General features: G+C 49.7%; 1 protein-coding gene across 1 annotated transcript; it reads left to right on the top strand.

Annotated features, from left to right (window-relative positions):
* The first annotated feature begins 6 nt into the window (after nucleotides 1–6).
* Nucleotides 7–3,465, top strand: CBLN1 (cerebellin 1 precursor). Its single transcript, XM_008064722.1, has 3 exons — nucleotides 7–275; nucleotides 424–543; nucleotides 1,796–3,465. The coding sequence occupies exons 1-3, from the start codon at nucleotides 12–14 to the stop codon at nucleotides 1,991–1,993; spliced, it is 582 nt and encodes a 193-aa protein (XP_008062913.1). The 5' UTR covers nucleotides 7–11; the 3' UTR covers nucleotides 1,994–3,465.
* The last annotated feature ends 17,696 nt before the right edge of the window (nucleotides 3,466–21,161 follow it).

The raw sequence follows: 21,161 nt of genomic DNA, 5'->3' as shown, positions 1-21,161 counted from the left end.
CCGGCGGCGCGATGCTGGGCGTCGTGGAGCTGCTGCTGCTGGGGGCTGCGTGGCTGGCGGGCCCGGCCCGCGGGCAGAACGAGACGGAGCCCATCGTGCTGGAGGGCAAGTGCCTGGTGGTGTGCGACTCCAACCCCACGTCCGACCCCACGGGCACGGCCCTGGGCATCTCGGTGCGCTCCGGCAGCGCCAAGGTAGCTTTCTCCGCCATCAGGAGCACCAACCACGAGCCGTCCGAGATGAGCAATCGCACCATGATCATCTACTTCGACCAGGTGAGCGCCCTTCCTCGCGCGGCGTGCAGGGGGCGGGAGGTTGGTCACCGAAGACCGGTGCCCGCGCTCGCCGGGGCTCTGCGGAGGCGCGGGAACGCAGCCGGAGCCTGACTCCCGCCCACTCCCCTTCGTCCCCGTCTCATTGTAGGTGCTAGTGAACATCGGGAACAACTTTGATTCAGAACGCAGCACTTTCATCGCCCCGCGCAAAGGGATCTACAGTTTTAACTTCCACGTGGTAAAAGTCTACAACAGACAGACCATCCAGGTCAGCGACCGCCTCGGGCCAGGCCCCGGCCCCGTAGGGGGTCACCAGCCACGGTCGCCCGGGCTTTCAGGGGGTGGGGGACAAAAGTGGCAAAGGCGTGTACCAGGGCTGCTTGGAGGGACGGATAGCGGGGTCGTACAGGTCTGTGGCTTGGACCGTCCCTCGCTCTCACTGTCGCTGACTCTTGGGACCCCGCCCCATCCCCAGAGACAGTTTCTTGCCTTTGACTTCTGGGACCCTCCAAAGGGTTCCCCAGCTTTCCGACGGGACTCCAGGGACTTCTTGTAACGGTTGCTCTTAGCGCCACACACAGCTGCCGCTTCCCTCGCCTTCAGCACCCGGACGGTACTCCGACCCTTGCCCCAGCTCGGAAGGCCGTGAGGCGGCTTGCGCGCTCGTATTCAGCACCACGGACAGGGCGCCTGTTTCCCGTCCTCTCCCGCCCCGCCCCGCCCCGGGGCGTCCCTCTGGGGACCGGCTCAGGGTTTTTGAATTATCTGTTCTTAGCCCCGGTGGATGAGGGGTGGAGAGAGAAGGCAGGGGACGTAGTGCCGTCTCCGCCGGCTCCGGCCACGTCCCAGCACGCGCAGGCTCTTCAGTCCCCAAAGACCTCCAGGTTTCCCTTGGGCGCCAAGAGGCGGAACGTGCGGCGGGGGAGAGGGCGCCTGGCCCTAGGCTGACGGTGGCGATGCGGCTGGGTCTGGGGCGGGAACCGAGCCCGTGGTGTGCGGGCGAAGCGCAGAGTGCAGCTCCGAGCGAGATTTCCAAGCTAGCCGGAAGCCTGGCTCGGCTTCTCCGCTATGTCTCGGCAGCCGGGACCGGGAGGGGCCGGAGAGCAATTGTGTTCATCTGTTTTTGTTTTCCCGGGGGCGCCAGGAGTAGAGTTGCCTGAGGTTTTCTTTGAGGCTGGGGGGAGCGGGAGAGAATTGACAGGTCCCGGGGCGCTAGAACCGCCTGCGGGTTTATTAAACGGGATAGCGAAGCACAACCGAGCTTTGCTTGGCTCACGCTCATTTGAGAAACCGGGAGGGCAGCTCCCGTTTGGGCGACAGACCTCTCCTTTCGCTCAGATATGGGGCCTTCCGCCCTGATGGTGCCCTCAGCAGGAAAGTGCAAAGCCCTTCTTCCTCCAACCCCGCCCACCTCCTGCTTCCAGGCCTCTGCGGCTGCCCGCCAAGCGCCAAGGGTCCCTCACCGCGGCCTCGGCGCCCGCCTGGATTGCGCCTCTGAAGCGCGCTTTTCTTTTTCCCAGGTGAGCCTCATGTTAAACGGGTGGCCGGTGATTTCAGCTTTCGCTGGTGACCAGGACGTGACCCGGGAGGCCGCCAGCAACGGAGTCCTCATCCAAATGGAGAAAGGCGACCGAGCATACCTCAAGCTGGAGCGGGGGAACTTGATGGGGGGCTGGAAGTACTCGACCTTCTCTGGATTCCTCGTGTTTCCCCTCTGACTGGCTCCTGGCTGGGGTGGAGGCAGGGAGAGGGCGAAGGCAGGAAGGGAGTGAGAGAGAGGCCAAAATTCAGAGGGCGAGAAGGCAACACGACTTGAACTTCCTATATGTTCCCTAGCTTTATCTGGGTGAAAAGGTGCGTGCTGGCGGTGGGACACCTTTGTCCCTTTCCTTATTAGGAGAAATAAATTCTGCTTAGCTCTGCGCACTTCCACTTCCAAAAAATACACTCGCCTCCCCTATTCCAGTTGCAGTAATCGAAAAGGAGACTGCCTTGTCACTGTTTCTTACCCCAGTACCCATGGTCTCCAAAATTTATTTAAAAGAAACTTTGTATTTCACTATGTAATGTGAAATTTTTCTTTGTATTCCCCTTCTGAATCCTTCTGCCTACTGAAATCTAATATCACCTCCCTCTTTTCTTTCTTTTTTTTTTTTAAGTTTGGAGAGGGGGTAATTTTTTTTTTTTTTGGATGGGGGAGGCAGTTTTAATTTGGCAAGTATTGCTCTTCTTAAAACAAGCCTAAGTTAACTAGCTGAAGATACTTTGTATCCTTGGCTGCTGGTTAGGAGAAAAAGGACTCAGTGGTGACTGTTTTTTGTTTTGTTTTTTTATCCAACTATATATCATTTGTATACGAAGAACTCTTCCCAGTGGAAGCTGGCTGTCTTTCCATATTTCTATGTCCTATTCGGAGTGATCGTGAAATCTAAGGCTGCTTGATGTTCTGACGCTTGTCAATGCCCTCGTGCTCTGTGGCTCCACTAAACACCAAGGAGGTTCTTCCGGACGCTTCCTCGTCCTCTGTAACATACGTGTGAATAGCCAAGATTTAATTTTGCTTTAATCCAATAAAGTCGAAGTGGGACTTTTATTTTTCTGAAACAGCTTTCTAAACTCCGCATCTCTCCCAGCTGCAAGGCTGGGGGCCGGGGTCGCCACAGGGCGAGTTCAGGGGCAGGAGTCTTGGGATAACCGACCTGGAGACCGAGAAAGGCCTGGGCGCAACGGCTCCCTCGCAAAGCCGTTCCTGCGCGCCTTCCAGCGCCAGGCCTCGGGCAGGCCCCGCATTTGCCTGTGCTCACTGCTTTGGCGCAAACTAAGAAATTTGGCCGAAGTCTTACTAGGACAGGCGCGGCCGCCGGCCTGGGAGCAAAGTTGAGTTTTTGCATTCCAAATGCGTCTGGCATAATCCCAATTCGAGGACCCGAAGCAGCCTGCCCAGAGAGGCAGTCTACCCTGTCTCCCGTCTCTGGATGTCCCCAACCCTCGTCCGCTCCGCAGTTCCCGAAGCAGCGTATGTTTTATACCACCACCTCTGAATCCGGAGTCCACCCGCTGCGTCACTCGGCGCCCGGGGTCTGGGACTGTGCTCATTCGCAGGACTTTCATTCAAGAGGTTCGTCCAGGAGTTTTGATTGTATCGGAACATAATGTGAAAGCAAAATTGAAATAAACGACTTCGTTTTAAGTCCGGAAGGCTGACCCGGTGGCTTCGGCAGCGGGGACATCGGGAGCCGGAGTGCGAGAGGGCGGCTGGGACGGGTCCCTGTCGTTTAGTACCTTTTAGAGGCTTTTTCCTGGCTCGAGATTCTGGGATGAATTTACCTCGGGGGCAGGGGGGGTTAATAATAGCACAGTAAGCAACGTTTCTCGAATTTATTCCCGAGGCTTGTCCGAGTCAGAGATTCACGGGCACCGGGCCTCGGTGGAAACCCCCGCCCGTCGGCACACAATCCCGGGCCGCCGAGCAGCTCGAGCGGGCACCCCCGACATCGGTGGCCCCGAACCCGCGGCTGCAGCCAGGGACTTGGGGTGAGAGGTTTACCCTGGAGCTTTTCTGTTCCTCCCTAGTCAGTCCCCAGGGAGGTGGGGATGAGGAGGAATTGGGGCGCTATAGGAACTTGAAAGGAAAAATCATTCCTCTTGCAAGCAGACACTGCTTTCTGCAGTCTTGGGGTGAGGCTGGAAACAGCTGGAACCTTTTGCAGCGAGACAACTTCGACCCAACAGAGCAGCCCTGCGCCCTGTTGTTCTGCCTGTAGAGGAGGCTCCAGGTCCCAGGGCTGGGTGGCCAGCCTCTTCTTGAGGGCAGGAACCACCAGGGTTCTGTCTCTGTGGCTGCCTGCACTGCGAGCCACCAGGCTGTATCCTGGCTCAAGTCCGCTGTCAGGGTCTCAGTCTATCTATCTAAAGGCAGGGAGAAATCCAAACATCTCCCACAGTGCCTCTTGCTGTGGATCCAAACACTTGGACCAGGGGCCTTAGTTAGTGATCCTGCTGCAGCCTTGGCTGCCCCCAGGGCTGGGTGGGGGCTCCTGCATGTTAGGCCTGAGGCTGGAGTGGAGGCCAGGGGAAGCCTTTGCTCCCAGGAACTGGTTTAGGAGGGCACTCCAGCCCTGGGGCCTAGAAAGTGAACACAGCTAGAACAAGTTGTCTCCAAGTGGGAAGGAGGGGAGGTTCTCTCTTGATTCTGCTCTGGATCTAGCTGGCGCCTTGCTGGGAAAAGGTCCCTGCCTCACCTGAACCTGGTACTGGACACCCCTCTCAATCTACTCCACTCCCTTCTTCCTCCACCTGCCGCCCCTTCCCTTGCCCTTTGATGAACCTGTCTCCCTCACTGTCTTTGTGTCTGCACACCTGCTGCTCCTTTGCTTGAAGCCGAAGTAACTTTTCCTCCTCCACTTTCAAAGTCCTGTTTTGGGGAGGACACAATGAAGCTCTGCTGAAAGGCTGCCGCCTTTGGGAAGGCATCCTGTCCACACAACACAGGCAGAGCTTTCCCAGGGCTCAACGCCCCTTCCTCATTCTCCAACCAGGCCTTGTTGGGCTCTGGCTGGGAAAGGGGCATCTGGGCTGTGCTTGTCTCTCACTCTGAGGATTCCACAGGCAGTGGCAGCCCACCAGCCAACACTTAGAAGTGCTGACCTAGCGCCCCTCCCCAGAGGGCTCCGGGGAAACGTGGGGTCCTATGTCCCTCAACTGCCTTCCTCCCCAGGCCCGCGCCTCCTACTAGCCCACCAGCACTATGGAGGGCTCTCCCCATGGACACGGAGGTTAGAGGCCTCGCTGGAACCAGGCACGAGTCAGGTGAGTCAATCTTCTAAAATCCGGGCTTCAGCTGGCAAGGACCCAGAGCCTCCAACTGGTGTGTTGAGGACAGAGAGGGATGGGGAAGAAAGGGCGCTCAGTAGGGACTACCTCTCCTCCCCAACCAGAGGCTAGGGAGGGGAGCGACTTTAAACCCCATGCCCCACAGTGGCATCCTTTAATGCCCTTAGGGATCTGGGCCCGCCTCCTACTTTCATGTAAAACAACTTCTTCAGATCAGAGCCCGCAGGGTGGAACCCCTCATTCAGCCTCACCCTCCTCGGAAAGACTTCTCTCCAGTCCAGGTCGCCTTAGTAACGTGCTCCTCTCCTGCCTCAACAGTGAACGTCACCCCTCCAGGGAACCTTCCACATCCCATATAGGCAGAGGCGTCACCCCTTCCCTGGTGTCCCTCTTTGAAATGTGGCCTCTCGTATCACCTGTCTCCTCTTCCCCCAACCCCCCGAGTTCTCCGAGGACAGAGCTGTGCCTTACTCTGCGCGGCGCCCAGCACCCAGCCGGACCTGGGGAACTCGGAGAGGCTTCTAGGACCCGACCGCCCAGACCTGGCTTCTGTGCCCGGGTTCTGCACGCCGCGCCCAACGCTCCGCGGAGCCGGGCAGGCGGTGGGCCCGAGGTGTTCACTGTCGCCTCTGCTGTCTGAGAGGCAGCGCGGGTGGCGAGGGTGCTGCGCTGTCACCCAGCCCGCCCGCTCCCCCACCGTGAGCGGCGCTGCGGGCGCGCCTTGCGAGGACGCCGGAGCGCTAACGCCGGCCATCATCTCCTAATGAGAACATAATTACCTAGACGAAGAGGGAGCCTCGCCCGCTCCTTAACTGTCGCCGTATTGGAGTGGTGATGGGGGGTAGTGCAGGGCGGAGGGAAGGGGCGGGACGCTCCCGCAGACCGTAGGTTGGGTCTTGGGGTCAGGGACCGAGTGGAAGCAGAGAGACCCCGTGCTGCGGCGTGCGCCCTGCTCTCGGTCTGGCCTTCCGGTAGACCTTAGGCCACTCTCTGCCCGGAGCCTTTCCGCCTCAGCTCACGCGGGCCAGGAGTGGGCTAGAAGATGTCCAGGGCTTCTTTCACGTGGTCTTACTTTTCTGAACCCCTCTTGGCGTCCAGCCACCCACTTCCCAGGGGCGCTTAACCTCGTCACCCTACCCCGCATCGGGGAGGCCTGCGGTGCCCGGAGCCGCTGTCCCGCCCGTAGAGAACGCGCAGGCGCACGTCTGTTCCAGCTAATTCCAGGGAAGAAAAGAGTGGGGTTACAGGGGTCTCCTGATCTCTGCACAGGGTCCCCTTCCCCAGAAGACACACACTTTTCTCAGAGTCACAGTGTCCTCATATTTCAAATGGGGACAATGATGCCCTCCCAGCGGGGTGGTTGTGAGGTCGGTACTAAAAGGTATAAAACATGCTCAGCACTGCCCGGCACACAGAAGGTGCGAGATCCGTGGAGGTACATCAAGGGCACAGACACCTGGTGCCTCAACTGTCACAATGGGACATATGGGTGGATCCCAGCGGCCTGCACAGATGGGAAGACAAACCAGAGAGGGAGACTGAAGTAGTGAATGAGGGGCAGACACAGGAAAGAGATCCCGGGGAGTTCCTGTTCCTGCACATCCATCCCTCCCCAATCGGACCAGGCACAAGAATAGGATATTTTACCACCTGAATGTCTCTCATCTCCATCCCCAGCGCTCAAATGTTTCACCCAACCACTGTGTCAGAATGTTCTCTGCGTGTGTCTGCACACTCCCCATTAGCACACGAGCCTGCTTCCCTGTGTGCATGCATGTCTATGTCTGCCAGAAGGGTGGAGGGTGAGCCCCTCCAAGGCAGGAACTGTGTCCTCCTTCTCTTGCTTGGCCCCCTGTCTCCCACACAGTGCCTGGCACAGGGCAGGTGCCCTGTGATGGTGTTATGAGCTAATCAAACTGCGCCTGGCACCACAGCAGGATATGGGCACAGCCAATGAAAGCTCCCTTCAGGGGACTTCCTAAACTCTCAGTCCTCTTCCCCTATCACTGACAGGAGCAACGCTGGTAGGGAAGTGCTCCCAGAACCTGGGCAGGTAGGGACACCTTCCCAGGCACCGGTGCTTGCTTTCACCACGTCTTGTCTTCCCTTTTCACTCTGAATCCAGCCTATCCCCAGGAAGTCCCAGCTGTGATCCTGGGATGGCAGTGAGCAAGGACAGGAGGAGGAGACCAGGATTTGATGCAGGGGTTGGTGTTCAGGTTTGTCGCCAGGTCTTGTCACGGGGAACATACTCTGCTTTGTGTAGAGAAGGCTGCCTGTTCCAGGAGGCAGAGAGAGAATAGCACAGCTGATGTCAGGAAGGAGAGCCTCGTGATTATAAGGTCGTGTGGCCACAGCTACACTGCTAGGGAGGTCTTTGTTCATCTTGCTGAGCTCTGGAGGCTTTTCGGATGGGGTGCAGGGTGAGGGGCCAGGGATCCACCCCTGCCTCGTCTGAGCAGGGGCCAACCTGACTTCAGGGATCTGCTTGAGCCCTGCCTCATCAGCAAGGCCCTCTCTGATTGGCGCCCACCAGGGCTTCGCCCTCTGCTGATCCCCCAGACTCTCCTGTTCAGATCACTCCATGACCCCTGAGCATGACTCTGCTGGGTGCTGCGTTCCATGAAGATTAGACCCTCATCTGCATGTTTCCCATGCTGGGCCCAGTGCCTGGCACAGTGTTGGGCTGGTGGATGCTCTTTAAACATTTCTTGAGTGGGTGAGCGAGTTGACATGTAGATGAGTGGGCAGATGGGTGGAGGGTTTCCTGGTTGCACTGTGAATGCATTTGGCTGGCCTACTGGACTATAATCTCCGCAAGAGACTCTACCTTGTCTGCTTCATTTGTAGTTGTAGTCTTAGTGCCTAACATAGTGCCTGGAATACAGTCAGCATGGGAAGTATTTCTTGAATGAGTGAGGAATGACAGGAATGTTGGAAGTGGGACCCACTGGGTTGTGAAATTGTGGAGTGTAGACTTGGCAGCGTGCTCCTCTCCAAATCCTCACAATTTCCCTGAAGAGCCACATATATTTCAGAAGGAAATCGCACTGTGCTTGTTGTCTGAGTTGTTTTTGCATGCTGCTGCCCCACCCCATGCCCAAAAGACTACAAGCACCTTAGAGGGAAGGCTCATGTTTTATTTTCCTTAAAGGACAGGAACACCCTCCTTTCTTTCCCAGCATCTAATAATGTGATTCAGTATTAGTTGGTTGGTTGTTTGATCCAATATCAAGCCATTAAGTCTGTAGCAATGAATGGATGTGGAAACCCTTAGAGATGGCGGTGGTAGGTAACAGAGGTCAGATGGTGCCACCAGCAGAGTTTCCCATGGTGCTGGCACACTGGCCAGATGTAGACAGTGGCCACATGAGGTCTTGGCCAATGAGTGGGCTGGCAATTTCTTGCTCATGGCTGGTCATTGGTCTGCTGGGTTTCTGTTCTAGCTGAAAGCAGAATGAACTCTGAAATCCCCTCACTGCTTTGGGTTCTGCTGCAAGTCATGGAGGTGGGATGGGGTCAGCTGGTTTCCTCTAAATAAAATCAGAGACCCTAACTTCCCTACATTCCTCAGACTCAGTGTCTAACTGGGAGTTCAGCCCAACAAAGAATTCCCTGGAATGCTCTGTTAGCCAGCAGTAACCTGCTTACTCAGGTGAGGCACAAAAGCTTTTTCTTCCATCATCAGAAATTACTGCACACTTTCAGGGAAACTTTCAAAGAGGGAAGAGGGAATTACTAATAAAGGAGAGGCAACTGGGCATCTTTTTCCTCCTCATTTAGAAGGCTGTGTGTTCTGCCCAGACTTCATATTGGAAAGACTCTTCTTTGTATTCTGAGAGACTCAAAAATAAACTCCCCAATGTGTACTTCTGCTGAGAAGTTCAGATGATTTTATAATGACTGAGTGCCTCCAAATATGGCATTGAAATGCAGCTGATGAAGAGCCTGCTATTTTACTAACTCATCTTGATCAAAGTTGGTCAATTTAGGTCTCAGCAATGTTCCAAATGCTCTCTTTGTCTCTCTTCTTGGAGTTCATTTCAGGTGGATGGATTATTTACTTATTCTGAAGATGCTGAGGAAGAGGGCATGTTAGCAATACTGATTGAGCTGTGGGTGCCTGCTCACAGCACTTCCCACATGGTGCCCAGTGTCTGGTGCTTTTCCTTCCTCCTCCCCTGGGCTCTTGAGGCTTCCCAGGTGGGAACTCACTTGGCAGGGTCGCTGACATCTAGGCCTAAGTCATCTCCTGAATCACTCTGAGTGACAGTGGTGCTCTTTGAGGCTGTGAAGTTTGCAGCTGTATTCCTTGATTACCTAAATGTGTTCCTGTTTCTGTCATAAAAATTTGGGATCCAGGCTGAGAGCAGAAACAAGCCTGTTCCCTAAGGAGTGACACCATGCACCCTCTGGGGTCCCATGCCAACTTGAAGTCTATACAATGCAAGACTCCCCAGGCAGCAGTGTCTTTGTATCTGAGTTTCTAGCTTAAAGTTGTCACCAGCATCCTGCCTGATAGTCCTGGCCCACAGAAAAAGTCACTTGCTCAGATGACTAGCTCAGAGATGTGATGGGAGTCATCTTTGGGTTCTTCCTAAACCTGTTTTTTCCTCAATAGTCAGAGTGAGCTTCTCTAATGTAGACTAAGGCTCATGAATCCTCTGCTCAAAACTATCCATTGTAAAGCAAGATTCCTTACTGTGGCCTGCAAGACCTCCATGCATGACCCCTGCTGACTTCTGTGACCTCATCTTCTATTGTTTTCCTCTATCGCAACGTAGCTTATGTTGGCTTTCAGCTAGTTCCTAGAATACCAAGCTCCTTCTTGTCCCAGAACCTCTGCCCCTATTGTTCCTCAGGGGCCAGGTACTCTTTAGGGAAGGATACTCTTCCATCTCCCGCTTGGTGATGTGGCTATTTCCTTCTCCTCTTATGCATCTGAGCTAAGATGTCATCTTTTCAGTGGGGCCACCTTGATCATGGTCTGATATTGAGACACTTTCTCTCCTACTGACTGAGCCCTGTTTTATTTTCCTTATAGCAGTGGGAAGTGCCATTTATCTGTTTACTTGTTTACCATCTCTCTCCCTCTCTGGGAGCAGGAGCCTTGCTGTTTTGTGTCTTACTTTATTCCCTGAGTTTGGAAGACAGCCCTAGACTAGCTGAGGCTCAATTCACATATGAATGACTGAACAGCAAACCAGCCATCCAACCCCATTCCCCAGAGCGCAGGACTTCGCTCCACCAGAGCAGAGCCATCTCCTCCTTGGCCCCTCTCCTCAGGAGCTCAGGAGGAGCTGATGGTGTCCACCAGAGCCCTTGGACCCATCACCCTCCAGAAGCCATGTACTGAGGGGAAGTAGGCTGGCAGCTGTGAGGTCAAGGCTGGGACTGGAAGCTGGTCTCTTAGCCACACGCCCAAAGAATGGGCTTCATGCTTGTTAATATTGTCTTAAAAAATTGCTTAATTCAACTGAACCATGTAATCGGGCTAGAGAAAACTGAAGTTAGCCATGAATTACTGAATGTTTCTTACAGAAGTTATCCTGCTGCAGACAAGCATAAACACAAGAACAAAGAAAAAGAGACCTTGGACTGGGGCCGAGGTAAAAAGCAACCAGGATGTCATTCCTGGAACTGCTGCTCAGAGTGGAGCAGAGGTGGGTGGTGAGGTGAGGATGGAGGGAGAAGAGTGAGGGTGGAAAGACCATCCACATAGGAGAGAAAGCAGCTTCATGACTCTCTCTGAGATGGGAGAAGGCAGCCGGAGGGGTAGAAATAGCAGCAATGTGAGTCTAAAGCTGTGGAAAAGATGCGTGTCCTCAGACTGCAAAATGTCCACCACAGAATATCCAGGTGGCCTGGAGTTGTCAGTCAAGGCATGTGCTCACCAGAGCTGGCCTCACAAGCACCACAGGCCTGCCTGGTGCCAGCTTTGCTCTGTACGCCCTATAGCAAATTCCCAGTGTGGAGCCTCCCCACAGTCCAGCAGAAGGGTGGGAGGTACACAGAGGGATAAGATACTAGCCTCAGGGAGTGGCTGTCTACTGACTTGCAGTATTCCTCTCCTCCTACACTGTCATAAGCCCCTCATGGCCCAACTCAATTTTCACAGCCTTTGGATTTCACCACCTTTGTGGGATGAGCAGAGGGCACTGATTAAGAAAATAGGTTTTGGGGCTGGGCGCTTTAGCTCAAGCCTATAATCCCAGCACTTTGGGAGGCTGAGGAGAGTGGATTGCCTGAGTCCAGGGGGTCAAGATCAGCCTGGGCAACTTGGTGAGACACCATCTCTATAATAAATCAAAAAATTAGCTGAGTGTGGTGGCACACGCCTACAGTTTCAGCTACTTGGAAGGCTGAGGCGGAAGGATTACTTGAGGATTGCCTGAGGCCCTGTAGGTCAAGGCTGCGGTGGCCATGAGCATGCCACTGCACTCCAGCCTGGGAGACTGAGGGAGACTCCAACTCAAAAAATAAAAAACAAAAACGAAGAAAAAACAAAATAAGCTTTGAACCAGAGCTGACTTCAAAGACTGATATTATTGGTGTACTCAGGACTCTTGTGACTTCAGATGACAGAAACTGATCTCACACTGACTTTGGTACCACTCTGACAAAATAATTTACTGGCTCTCAGAACCAAAAATAAACAAGCAAACAAAAAAATCCAAGGGATGTTGAATTCAGGTGGGGCTGAATCCAGGAACTTGAGTGAGTCCTCAGAAATCTGCCTCTCTTTACATCCTGATTTATTTCTAGGTCCTCAGTTGTGGCAATTCAACTTCAGCAATGACAGGCTCACATCCTCCTTGACTAGTTTCCCCACTGGAAAAAGAGCACTTTTTCTCCCCAGAAATTCCATAGCTGATGCATGTTAAGCCATGTGCATTCCCAGAATCAACCACTGGGGTCACAGAAAAAGAAATAAGCTGATTGGCCAGGCATGGAGGCAGGCGGGGGTGGGGCTAGGAAGAGATTCCCCTATCTGGGAGCAGCTGTTCCCAAAGAAGGGTTGATGCATATAAGGTTAGTTACTTCCTGGTCATGTGACTTTAGGCAGAGAGCTTAACATCTCTGAGCTGGATCATGTACCATTAGTCAGCTGGTATTTCTTTGCATTGCTGTGGGGCTGGCTGATGAGATGCACAGACTCCTTCATGTAGTTCATGCACAGTAAATAGTAGAACAGTAATTACTGCTGCTCCCAAAACAATTTTTGCCAATGCTTGTGCACCCTGGCTTTACAATATCATTACAGCACAAGTGTGCCTTTTTTTTCCTCACAAGAGCACAAGCTTTATAATGCTTGCCCAATAATGCTTGTTGTTACAGATAGAGCATCTCGAGAACTTATTAAAAGTCAGGTTCTCAGTGTGGCGATTCTTAAAAGCCCTAAATATCGACCTCTCATATGACCCCCTAAACCCCCTACTGGGAATATACCCTGAAGAACTCAAATCACTCTATGAAAAAGATACCTGCACACGTATGTTTATCATAGCATTGATCACAATAGCAAGAACCTGGAATCAACCATGCTGTCTATGAAAAGAGGACTGGTTTAAAAAAATGTGGTACATATACACGATGGAATACTACACAGCCATAAAAAAGAACAAAATCATGAATTTCGCAGCAACCTGGATGGAACTAGAGTCTATAATACTGAGTGACCTCTCACAGAAGCAAAGATCTGTGTATCACATGTTCTCACTCATATAGTGGGCCTTGAACATCCATCATAATACTATAAGAAAAGGACCAACAGTGGTGGGAAACTATGGGGGGTCGGAGGGGAAGAGAGGTGGGATTAATGGTAGTAATATCTGTCTGGGGATGGGGAAACACCCCTTATCAACAAGGGTGCCTGAACGAAGCATATTCGTATACCTAACCCTTAACTGTACCCCACATTATCAAAATAAAAAATATTGATTAAAAAAAAAAGTCAAGTTCTCATTCCTTAGGTTGGGGTCTAAGATTTTTCCAGTACTAACAAGCTCCCATGTTTGGGTTTGCACTCCACTCTTGAGAAGCAGTGGCATGGGGAAAAATATATATGTATGTATATTCACAATTATTTACAAGTACTAGTCCACAGATGTATTGTATCAGAATCACCTGGGATTTTGTTTTCTTTTTTGAAAGAGAATTTACTGGTGGCCTATATAACAGAAAAGTAAGTATGAGAGACAAAGATCACTGAAGACATAATTTGATCACTAGTACTTGGTCTCTGCCTCTCTCACACACTCAGCTCCCTTCACTTCTCATAAATCATAATACAGCTGTGGAAGCTCCAACCCTTTCATTGTTTCTGCTTCAAAATCCTCCATCTCAGAAGTCTTTGCAAAATTCTCATGTTATCTCATTGACTCTGAAAGATTCTCATGCCAATTCTTATTTTTATTTTATTTTATTTTTTTGAGTTGGAGTCTCACTCTGTGCCCAGGCTGGAGTGCAGTGACATGCTCACGGCCACCGCAGCCTTAGCCTGCTGGTCTCAGGTGATCCTTCTGCCTCAGCCTTCCAAGTAGCTGGAACTACAGGTGCATGTTACCACACCCAGCTTATTGTTTTATTTTATTATAAAGATGAAGTCTCACCAAGTTGCCCAGGCTGGTCTCAAATCCCTGGGCTCAGGCAATCCTCTTACCTTGGCCTCCCAAAGTGTTGGGATTATAGGTGTGAACCACCACACCCGGCCTGATGCCAATTTTTTTTTTTTTTAGTTGAAGTCTCTGTCACCCAGGCTGGAGTGTAGTAGCACACTCACAGCCACCCCAGTGTTGACCTGCTAGGCTCCAGCGATCCTTCTGCCTCAGCCTTCCAAGTAGCTGGAACTACAGGCGCATGCTACTATGCCTGGCTAATTTTTGATTTATTGTAGAGACGAGATCTCACCACGTTGCCCCAGCTGGTCTCAAACCCATGGACTCGGCAATCTACTTGACCTAGGCCTCCCAAAGTGCTGAGATTACAGGCTAAGCCACCGAGCCTGGCCGTCATGCCAATTTTTAAATCAATTTCTATTGAAAGGCAATGCAGGTTTTGATTGGTCAGGCTTAAGTCATATCCCCCTTGTGAAATTAGAAAGTAGAGTCTACTTCATGTAAACATTAAGGAGTGTGTGTGTGTGTGTGTGTGTGTGTGTGTGTAGGACAATTTCCAAACTAAAATGCAAAGATAGCATATGAAGTTGAGGGCCATGTAACCTCAATCCCAGCTCCAGACTCTGATACCCTATCCCCTACTCCACATATTCACTCACTGGCTAATGGGGATCTCAGATATAACATGTTCAAAATGGAGCCCCTGGTATTCTGTTCCCAAAACTGCTCCTGCCAAAATCTTTTCCATCTTAGTTAATGGCAATCTCATTCTTCTGGTAGCTCAGACCAAATACCCTGGTATCATCCCAAACTCTTATTTCTCTTTTACATCTAAGTCAACCCATCAGCAAAGTCCTATCAGCTCTACCTTTAAAACAAATGAATAGTCAGCTGATCCAGGCCACCATCATCTCTTCCCTGGACAATGGCAGTCACCTAATTTGTCTCCTGGCTTGCTCTCTTGCTGCCCTGCATCTGTGCTCCCCCCAGCAGCCACAGCTTGAGTCAGATCATGGCACTCCTCTGTTAAAACTTCCAAATGGGTTTCCTTCTCACTTACGATAAAATACAGAGAATTGATCATGACCCTTCATGATCTGTCCTGCACCCTGCCCTACCCCACTGCTTCTCGTACCTTACCTACCACTCATCTGGGAGCTGGTGTGAAGTGCATTCCTGGCCTTAAGATTCTGATCCAGTAGCTCTGGAATGAGTCTGGGACCTCTGCATTTATACAGGTCCTGAGTGTGATTTTTGACATGCAACCCAGTTTTGCAAATACTTGCTCCTAGCACCTTACCTGAGCAACAGCATGGAGGTAGTGAGCACACACCTGCTAAGTCAGCCTCTCATCTTTCCTTCTGTGTGGGCGTGTGGTTTTCAGGGTGAAGTGGAATGTGGGAGGGGAATGGGTTACTTATTATTTCCCATAATGAAATCTGATTATACAAAGGAGGTGATGTCTGTGATCTGAGGAGATCATCTGAGAAGTGTAATTGGCATCAGTGCGTTTTGCAGGAGAAAGGGGCATCCTGCCCGTGTTGGCCTCTCATAGGATGCCTGGGAGGATATTTGGTGACCACGGCCCGTACTTTCTGCCTTAACAGTGACAGCCCACTGCAACACACTGTGCTTCTGCCCGGTTTCTGCACAGATAATGAAGGCGGCTTCACAAGAGCCCTTGTACAAACTGTACCTGCTGAAGAGCCTGCCCACCTGACTCTTGTCATTTTAATTTGGCTCTTCACTTTGCCAAAGCCATCTTGTCTGCTGTCCCTTCCTGCCCAGAGCCATTTTTGGGCCTGCTTGTTCCCTTGTGTGTGCGCACCCAGTTTTTTGCCTCCCTTACGCCTCCTTCCTGGACAGGTAGGCCTGGAACTCCCGACCTGTATTTAGAGGCTTCTGCCCACCCTGCACCACCTTCTTGAGTTGTCCCCATGACAGGCACTGAGCTCCCTGCTGCCTTCCTTTTGCTAGGATGTCGGTTTAATTTCCAAGTATAAGAAAACCTGCCATGGGGCATCAAAGGCCCTAGCCCATAATCGTCTGATTTGAGCCTCAGCCAGGAGTTCTATTAGGACTCTGGTGGCAAGGAACAGAAACTGGCTATTGTAGGCAGAAAAGGAATTTCTTCATATACCCTCAGGCAGCTCGCAGAATTGAAGCGAAAGCTAAAGAAGCAAGCAGGGGAAAGACAGGGAACAGGAGGACAGTTCTGAGGTGTACAGTCTAGGGAATATGAGCTGATGGCAGTCCCTTTGGGATCCACCTTCAGGATGGATCAAAGACAGTAATTTTTATTCTTGGGTCACTAGGTTCAGCATTTAATGTCCCTGGAGAGAGGATTCCACCACAAGCTCACTCCTCATCTAGGGGGAGGACTGGGCATCTTGATTGTCCAGGGCTGCAGACACCAGAGCTGAGTAAGTGCCTTGGGCTGAAGAGAAGGCTGGAACCAAGGACTCTTGAGTCAAGCTGCCTGGGTTTGTATCCCAGCTCTGTCCTGGCCTGCTGTGTAGCTTCAGCAAGTTCGTTAATTTTTTGTGCGTGGGCCACAGTTTTCTCGTCTGAAAAATGCAGATAATAATAATGCCCACTTCATAGGATAGGATAATAAAGTGAGGCTTAATTAAATGAATGTGTAAGACACTTTAAACAATGCCAGGCACACAGTAGGCACTCAATAAATGTTAGCTATTATTAGGAAGACCAAAGCAAGGGGATGTGTATGTGGTGATGCTGGGTGGTCAATAAGGCAAACGCTCTCTCCAGGGGATTTTTGCACATCCTGCCCCAACCCTGGCTCAGGTTTCCATGAGGTTTGTTACCCTCTCCCTCTGTGTGGGTAGTGTCTGGTCAAGAGGAAGGAGGCCTCAGGACTTTTCTGGTCCACAGGTCCCATGAACAAAGAGGGACAAAGTAGCACAAATATTGATCAGGAGCATGGGCTTTACAGGCAACTAGACCTTGCTTGAATCCTGTCTCTGCTACAAACAATTGTGTGACCTGGGCAAATTGTAGAGTATTTCAGAGCTGTATAGGAAGCAGGATAATAAAAACTACTTCTCAGAGTTATTAGGAGGATGCAGTCATTGATGTAAGAAACAGTTATTGAGTCTTTACAATGAGCAGTTCCAGGTGCTGAGATTACAGCATGAACCAAACAGACATAGTCCCTGCTCTCAAGCCAATAGGCATACCTTAATTCAATAATCATATCGAGTTGCATAAAGTTATAAATGCTATAGAGGAAACACCTACATGGGTAACTATGAGCTTTCAGGGAATCTGATTTTGAGCTGAGATTTGAAGTTAAGAATTAGTAAGGCCAAGATTGGTAGGTTGGGGGAGAGCATTTCAGACAGAAAAAATAGCATGAACAAAGGTCCTATGGTAGAAAATATGGATATGTGAAAGCACTGGAAGGACTGAGGAAGGGCTACCGTCACCCCGAAAGTGGGGAAGGGAAGGAGGTCAGGGTCAGGCTGGAGAGTTGCAGGAGCCAGATCATGTAAGACCTGGTAGGCCAGGGTGAGGATTTAGGTCTTCATTCTGAGAGCAGCGGGTCCCTTTTGAAAGACTTAAAGCAGAGGTGCACGATTATCTTTATGTCTATAGGATGCCAGGCTAGCTACTAGGAAGAGAAAGGTCTGGAAGGGAACAGGAGTGGAAGCAGGCAGACTGATGAGGCTGTGACACCCTCCAGGCATAGGGATAAAGGCAGGCAGTCTAGGGCTGTGACAGTGAGGTTAGAGAACAGTAGATGGACTTGAGAGAGATTTAGGAACAAAACCCTTGGAATTCAGAGATGGATTAGGAAACAGAGGGTAGGGAGAGGTGGTCTCTGATTTCTCTGAGATTTCTGGTTATGCTACAGAATGCATTGCCACTCCCTGAGGGAAAACTAGGTGGGGTGTATTTTGTGAGGTCAGCTGGGGACATGTCACATTTGAGGTACCTTTGTGGTATCAAATGTCAATGTCAAATAGATGGCAAGATTTCGGGGTCTTGAGGTCAGAGGACAAGTCTGAACTGGAGGAACAAACTTGGGTCTCACCAGCATTAAGGTGGGTCAAGAAGCCCTGGGCAGAGATGAACTGGTGAGGGAAACACAAAGACGATTTGGGGGAAGCTCTCAGCAAGGGTTGTCATGTTACAAAGACTTAAATAATTGCTGTGTGCGTGTCGCCAGATCTCTCCTCTTGGGACTGCTGCCATGATTGGCTTCTGGGAGAGTATTGGGGTTTGCTTATTTGATTAGCTCCTCTTGTCACCTAATAAAAGTTAAGATCCAGAAGGGGCTACAATGGGGGGGGGACCTGAGGGTGAGGAGAGAAGAGGGGGAGAAGGCTGAGGCACAGAGGTGGTCTTACTAAGCTCCTCTTACCTGCATCTCAACACACAAACAATTCAGGTCTGACACTTTGATGGAACTTAATTTCTTTCTTCCTAATGCCTTCCCTGGAAGAATTATGAGCCCAGCTTCCCCTGACAGCACCAGGGGGAGGACGATATTGGCGATGGCATAAAAGCTGAGGAGAGAGGGAAGAGTAAAAGCTGGAACATTTATCCTGAGCTGAGTCCTGGAGCACCAACCACCTTCTGAGCGAGACAGAGAGAAACCAAGGGCTTTAAAAATAGAACCTCTTAACTGCTTCAGGTGGGGAAAACAATCCAGACTAAAACCGATGTTCCTGATTCTAAGCAACTGATCCCCACTGAGGGCCCCTGGGCCCCAGAGAGAAGATGAAAAGCAGCTGGGCAAGAGGTGGGGGGGGTCTCCCTGAACTCTGGACAGGAGCTTTGTCTTGGAATGAACCAAAGTGTCCCCTGACCTCTGAAGGCAGGGACCAGTCCACAGGGGACACGTGAGTCCCTTAGTGGAGATAGCAGTGTCCTTGGAATTGGCAACAGGAGGAAGGACAGGCTATTTCAACAACAGACCAGAACATCTGCATGCAAGCACGGGTTACTGTCCCCAAAGTTTTCAGAATGTACAATGCCCCTTTTTCAAGTGATGGCAGACCTGGTGCTCAGGGAAGGCTTAGGGATTGGTGGGTATAGACATGTGCAAAATGTGGTCAGTACCACAATAAAGTTGCCAAGTTCCATGGGATCTTGGTGGAGGCAGGGACTTCAGGAAGGAGGTAACTGTGTTTTCAATAGACTTTACTTTTCAAAAAAGCTTTAGACTACAGAAAAATTGAGAAGATAGCACAGTTCCTATATACCCTCCACCCAATTTCCACTATTATTAACTTATTACTTTAGTATGGTACATTTGCCACAATTAATGAGCCAATAATAATACACTGTGATTAACTAAAGCCCATGCTTCTTCAGATTTTCTTAGTGTTTACCTAATGTGTTTTTCTGTTCCAGGATCTCATCCAGTATACTACATTATATTAATCATCATGTTTCCTTAGGTTCTTCTTGGCTGTGGCAGTGTTTTGGAACTTCCGTGGGTTTTGATAACCTTGGCAGTTTTGAAGAGTATGCAAGTATGTTGTAGGATGCCCCTCCATGATAATTTATCTAATATTTTTCTCATAATTAGGCTGGAGTTAGGATTTTTGGGAGGAAGACCACAGAAGTAAAGTGCCTTTTTCATCACATTTATCAAAGATGTCTGCCATGAACATGATTTATCACTGTTGATACTGACCTTTGTCACTTGGCTAAGGTAGTACTTGTCAGTTTTGTCCATTGTAAAATTAATTTCCAGCTCCTTCCTTTTTCTGTGCTGTATTCTTTGGCAGGAAGTCACTAGTCCAGCATTAAAAGGGTGAGGAGTTATTCTTCCATTCCTTGAGAGCTGAGCAAATAATTATTTTGAATTCTTCTGTAAGGGAGATTTACCGCTTCTTGCCCATTTATTTATTTATGTATTTATACCAGTATGAACTTATGGATATTTATTTTATAATTGGATTATAATGCACTACTTCTTTATTTTTGTTACTCAAATTGTTCCAATTTGGGGCATTAGGTGCTCTTTCAGTTAGCAGCTATGTCTACCTGACATACACTCTCCAATGTATGTTTTTTTTTTCCTTTTTCTTTTTCTCTCTCTTTTTTTAAGCTTCTTTACTGTTTGACACTTAAAGCTGCTCCAGGTTCATCCTGAACATTTCCTGCTCCTGCTCTAGTCCTAGAACCAGCCATTTCTCTAAGGAGCTCTGGTTCTTTTTACTGAAGAATGGGATTAGAAACAAACATGTGGGCATTGGGCATGGTCATTGCCATAGGGTATCACAACTTGAAAGGCCTCTTAGCTGACAGAGTAAGAAAATATATGTGTGTATATCCTAACCTTGTATATAATCATAGTAGGAAGTATTTCTATGCATAATGATCTACATCTATATTAAACTAAAGATGAGTTCGTACTGATGTCTCCAACTCTAATTCATCACCACATCAATCATTCTAACCCCCTGCCCTTGCTTATCTGTACATTCCCTCTGACAGTGAGGGACCTGGGTCTCACCCCCAACATTCACTTACTGAATGGTTTCATCTGACATGCATAGTGGCTTCAGGCTTGATAACTGTATTCATATAGGAATGACCTCATCATCTAGAGTACAGTGCTTATGAGAATTTCCTTTTGCCCTAGTCTTAGAGACTTCGTTCATTTCCAGAGTTACTTAGGTCAGCACCTTTTTTCCCCACTCCCTTTACTAAGATTGTTTTATGCGTTTATAATACACAAGATCTCTTGTCACAGTTTGCATAACTTTATGGGATCCCCAACCTCATAATTTAAGAAAAATTTGTAGACATTAAGGTTCATTTCTACCAACAGTGTCCAAGTGTCCCCTTTTCTCCACATCCTCACCAGCACTTGTTATCTTTTGTCCTTTTGATAATAGTCATTCTAATGGATGTGGAGTGACATCTCATTGTGGTTTTGATTTGCATTTCCTTGATGATAAGTGGTGTAGAACACCTTTTCAGATATCCATTGGCCATTGTATGTCCTTTGATAAATATCTGTTTAGATCTTTTCCCATTTTAAAATTGGCGTAAGTATTGTCAGATTATGAGATTGTTTGAGTTCCTTGTATATTTTGTATATCAACCCCTTATCAGATGTGGGGTTTGCAAATATTTTTCTCTCATTGTATAGACTGCCTCTTAACTCTACTGATTGTTTTTTTGTTGTGCAGAAGCATTTTAGTTTAATGCAATCTCATTTCGCTACTCTTGCTTTTGTTACCTGTGTTTTCAGGGTCATATCCCAACAATCATTGCTCCAGACCACTATCATGGAGCTTTCCCCTTATGTTTTCTCCTAGAAGTACAATTTCAGGTTTTATATCCACTTTGAGTTGATTTTTGTATATAGCATGAGGTAAGGGTTCAATTCCATTCTTTTGTATGTGAATATTCAGCTTTTTCAGCACCAGTTATTAAAGAGACTATAATT

The sequence above is a fragment of the Carlito syrichta genome, unplaced genomic scaffold (genome assembly GCF_000164805.1).
Source record: "Carlito syrichta isolate Samal-C Ts95f unplaced genomic scaffold, Tarsius_syrichta-2.0.1 Scaffold307953, whole genome shotgun sequence".
NCBI classification, from domain to species: domain Eukaryota; kingdom Metazoa; phylum Chordata; class Mammalia; order Primates; family Tarsiidae; genus Carlito; species Carlito syrichta.
This window is presented reverse-complemented; position numbering and strand designations above follow the sequence as displayed.

What these genes read in the sequence shown, in the direction of transcription:
- CBLN1 (XM_008064722.1), top strand. Translation starts at nt 12, where the DNA reads ATGCTGGGCGTCGTGGAGCTGCTGCTGCTGGGGGCTGCGTGGCTGGCG. An exon ending in TGATCATCTACTTCGACCAG is followed by an intron (nt 276 to 423) that starts GTGAGCGCCCTT and finishes GTCTCATTGTAG; the next exon opens with GTGCTAGTGAACATCGGGAA. An exon ending in ACAACAGACAGACCATCCAG is followed by an intron (nt 544 to 1,795) that starts GTCAGCGACCGC and finishes TCTTTTTCCCAG; the next exon opens with GTGAGCCTCATGTTAAACGG.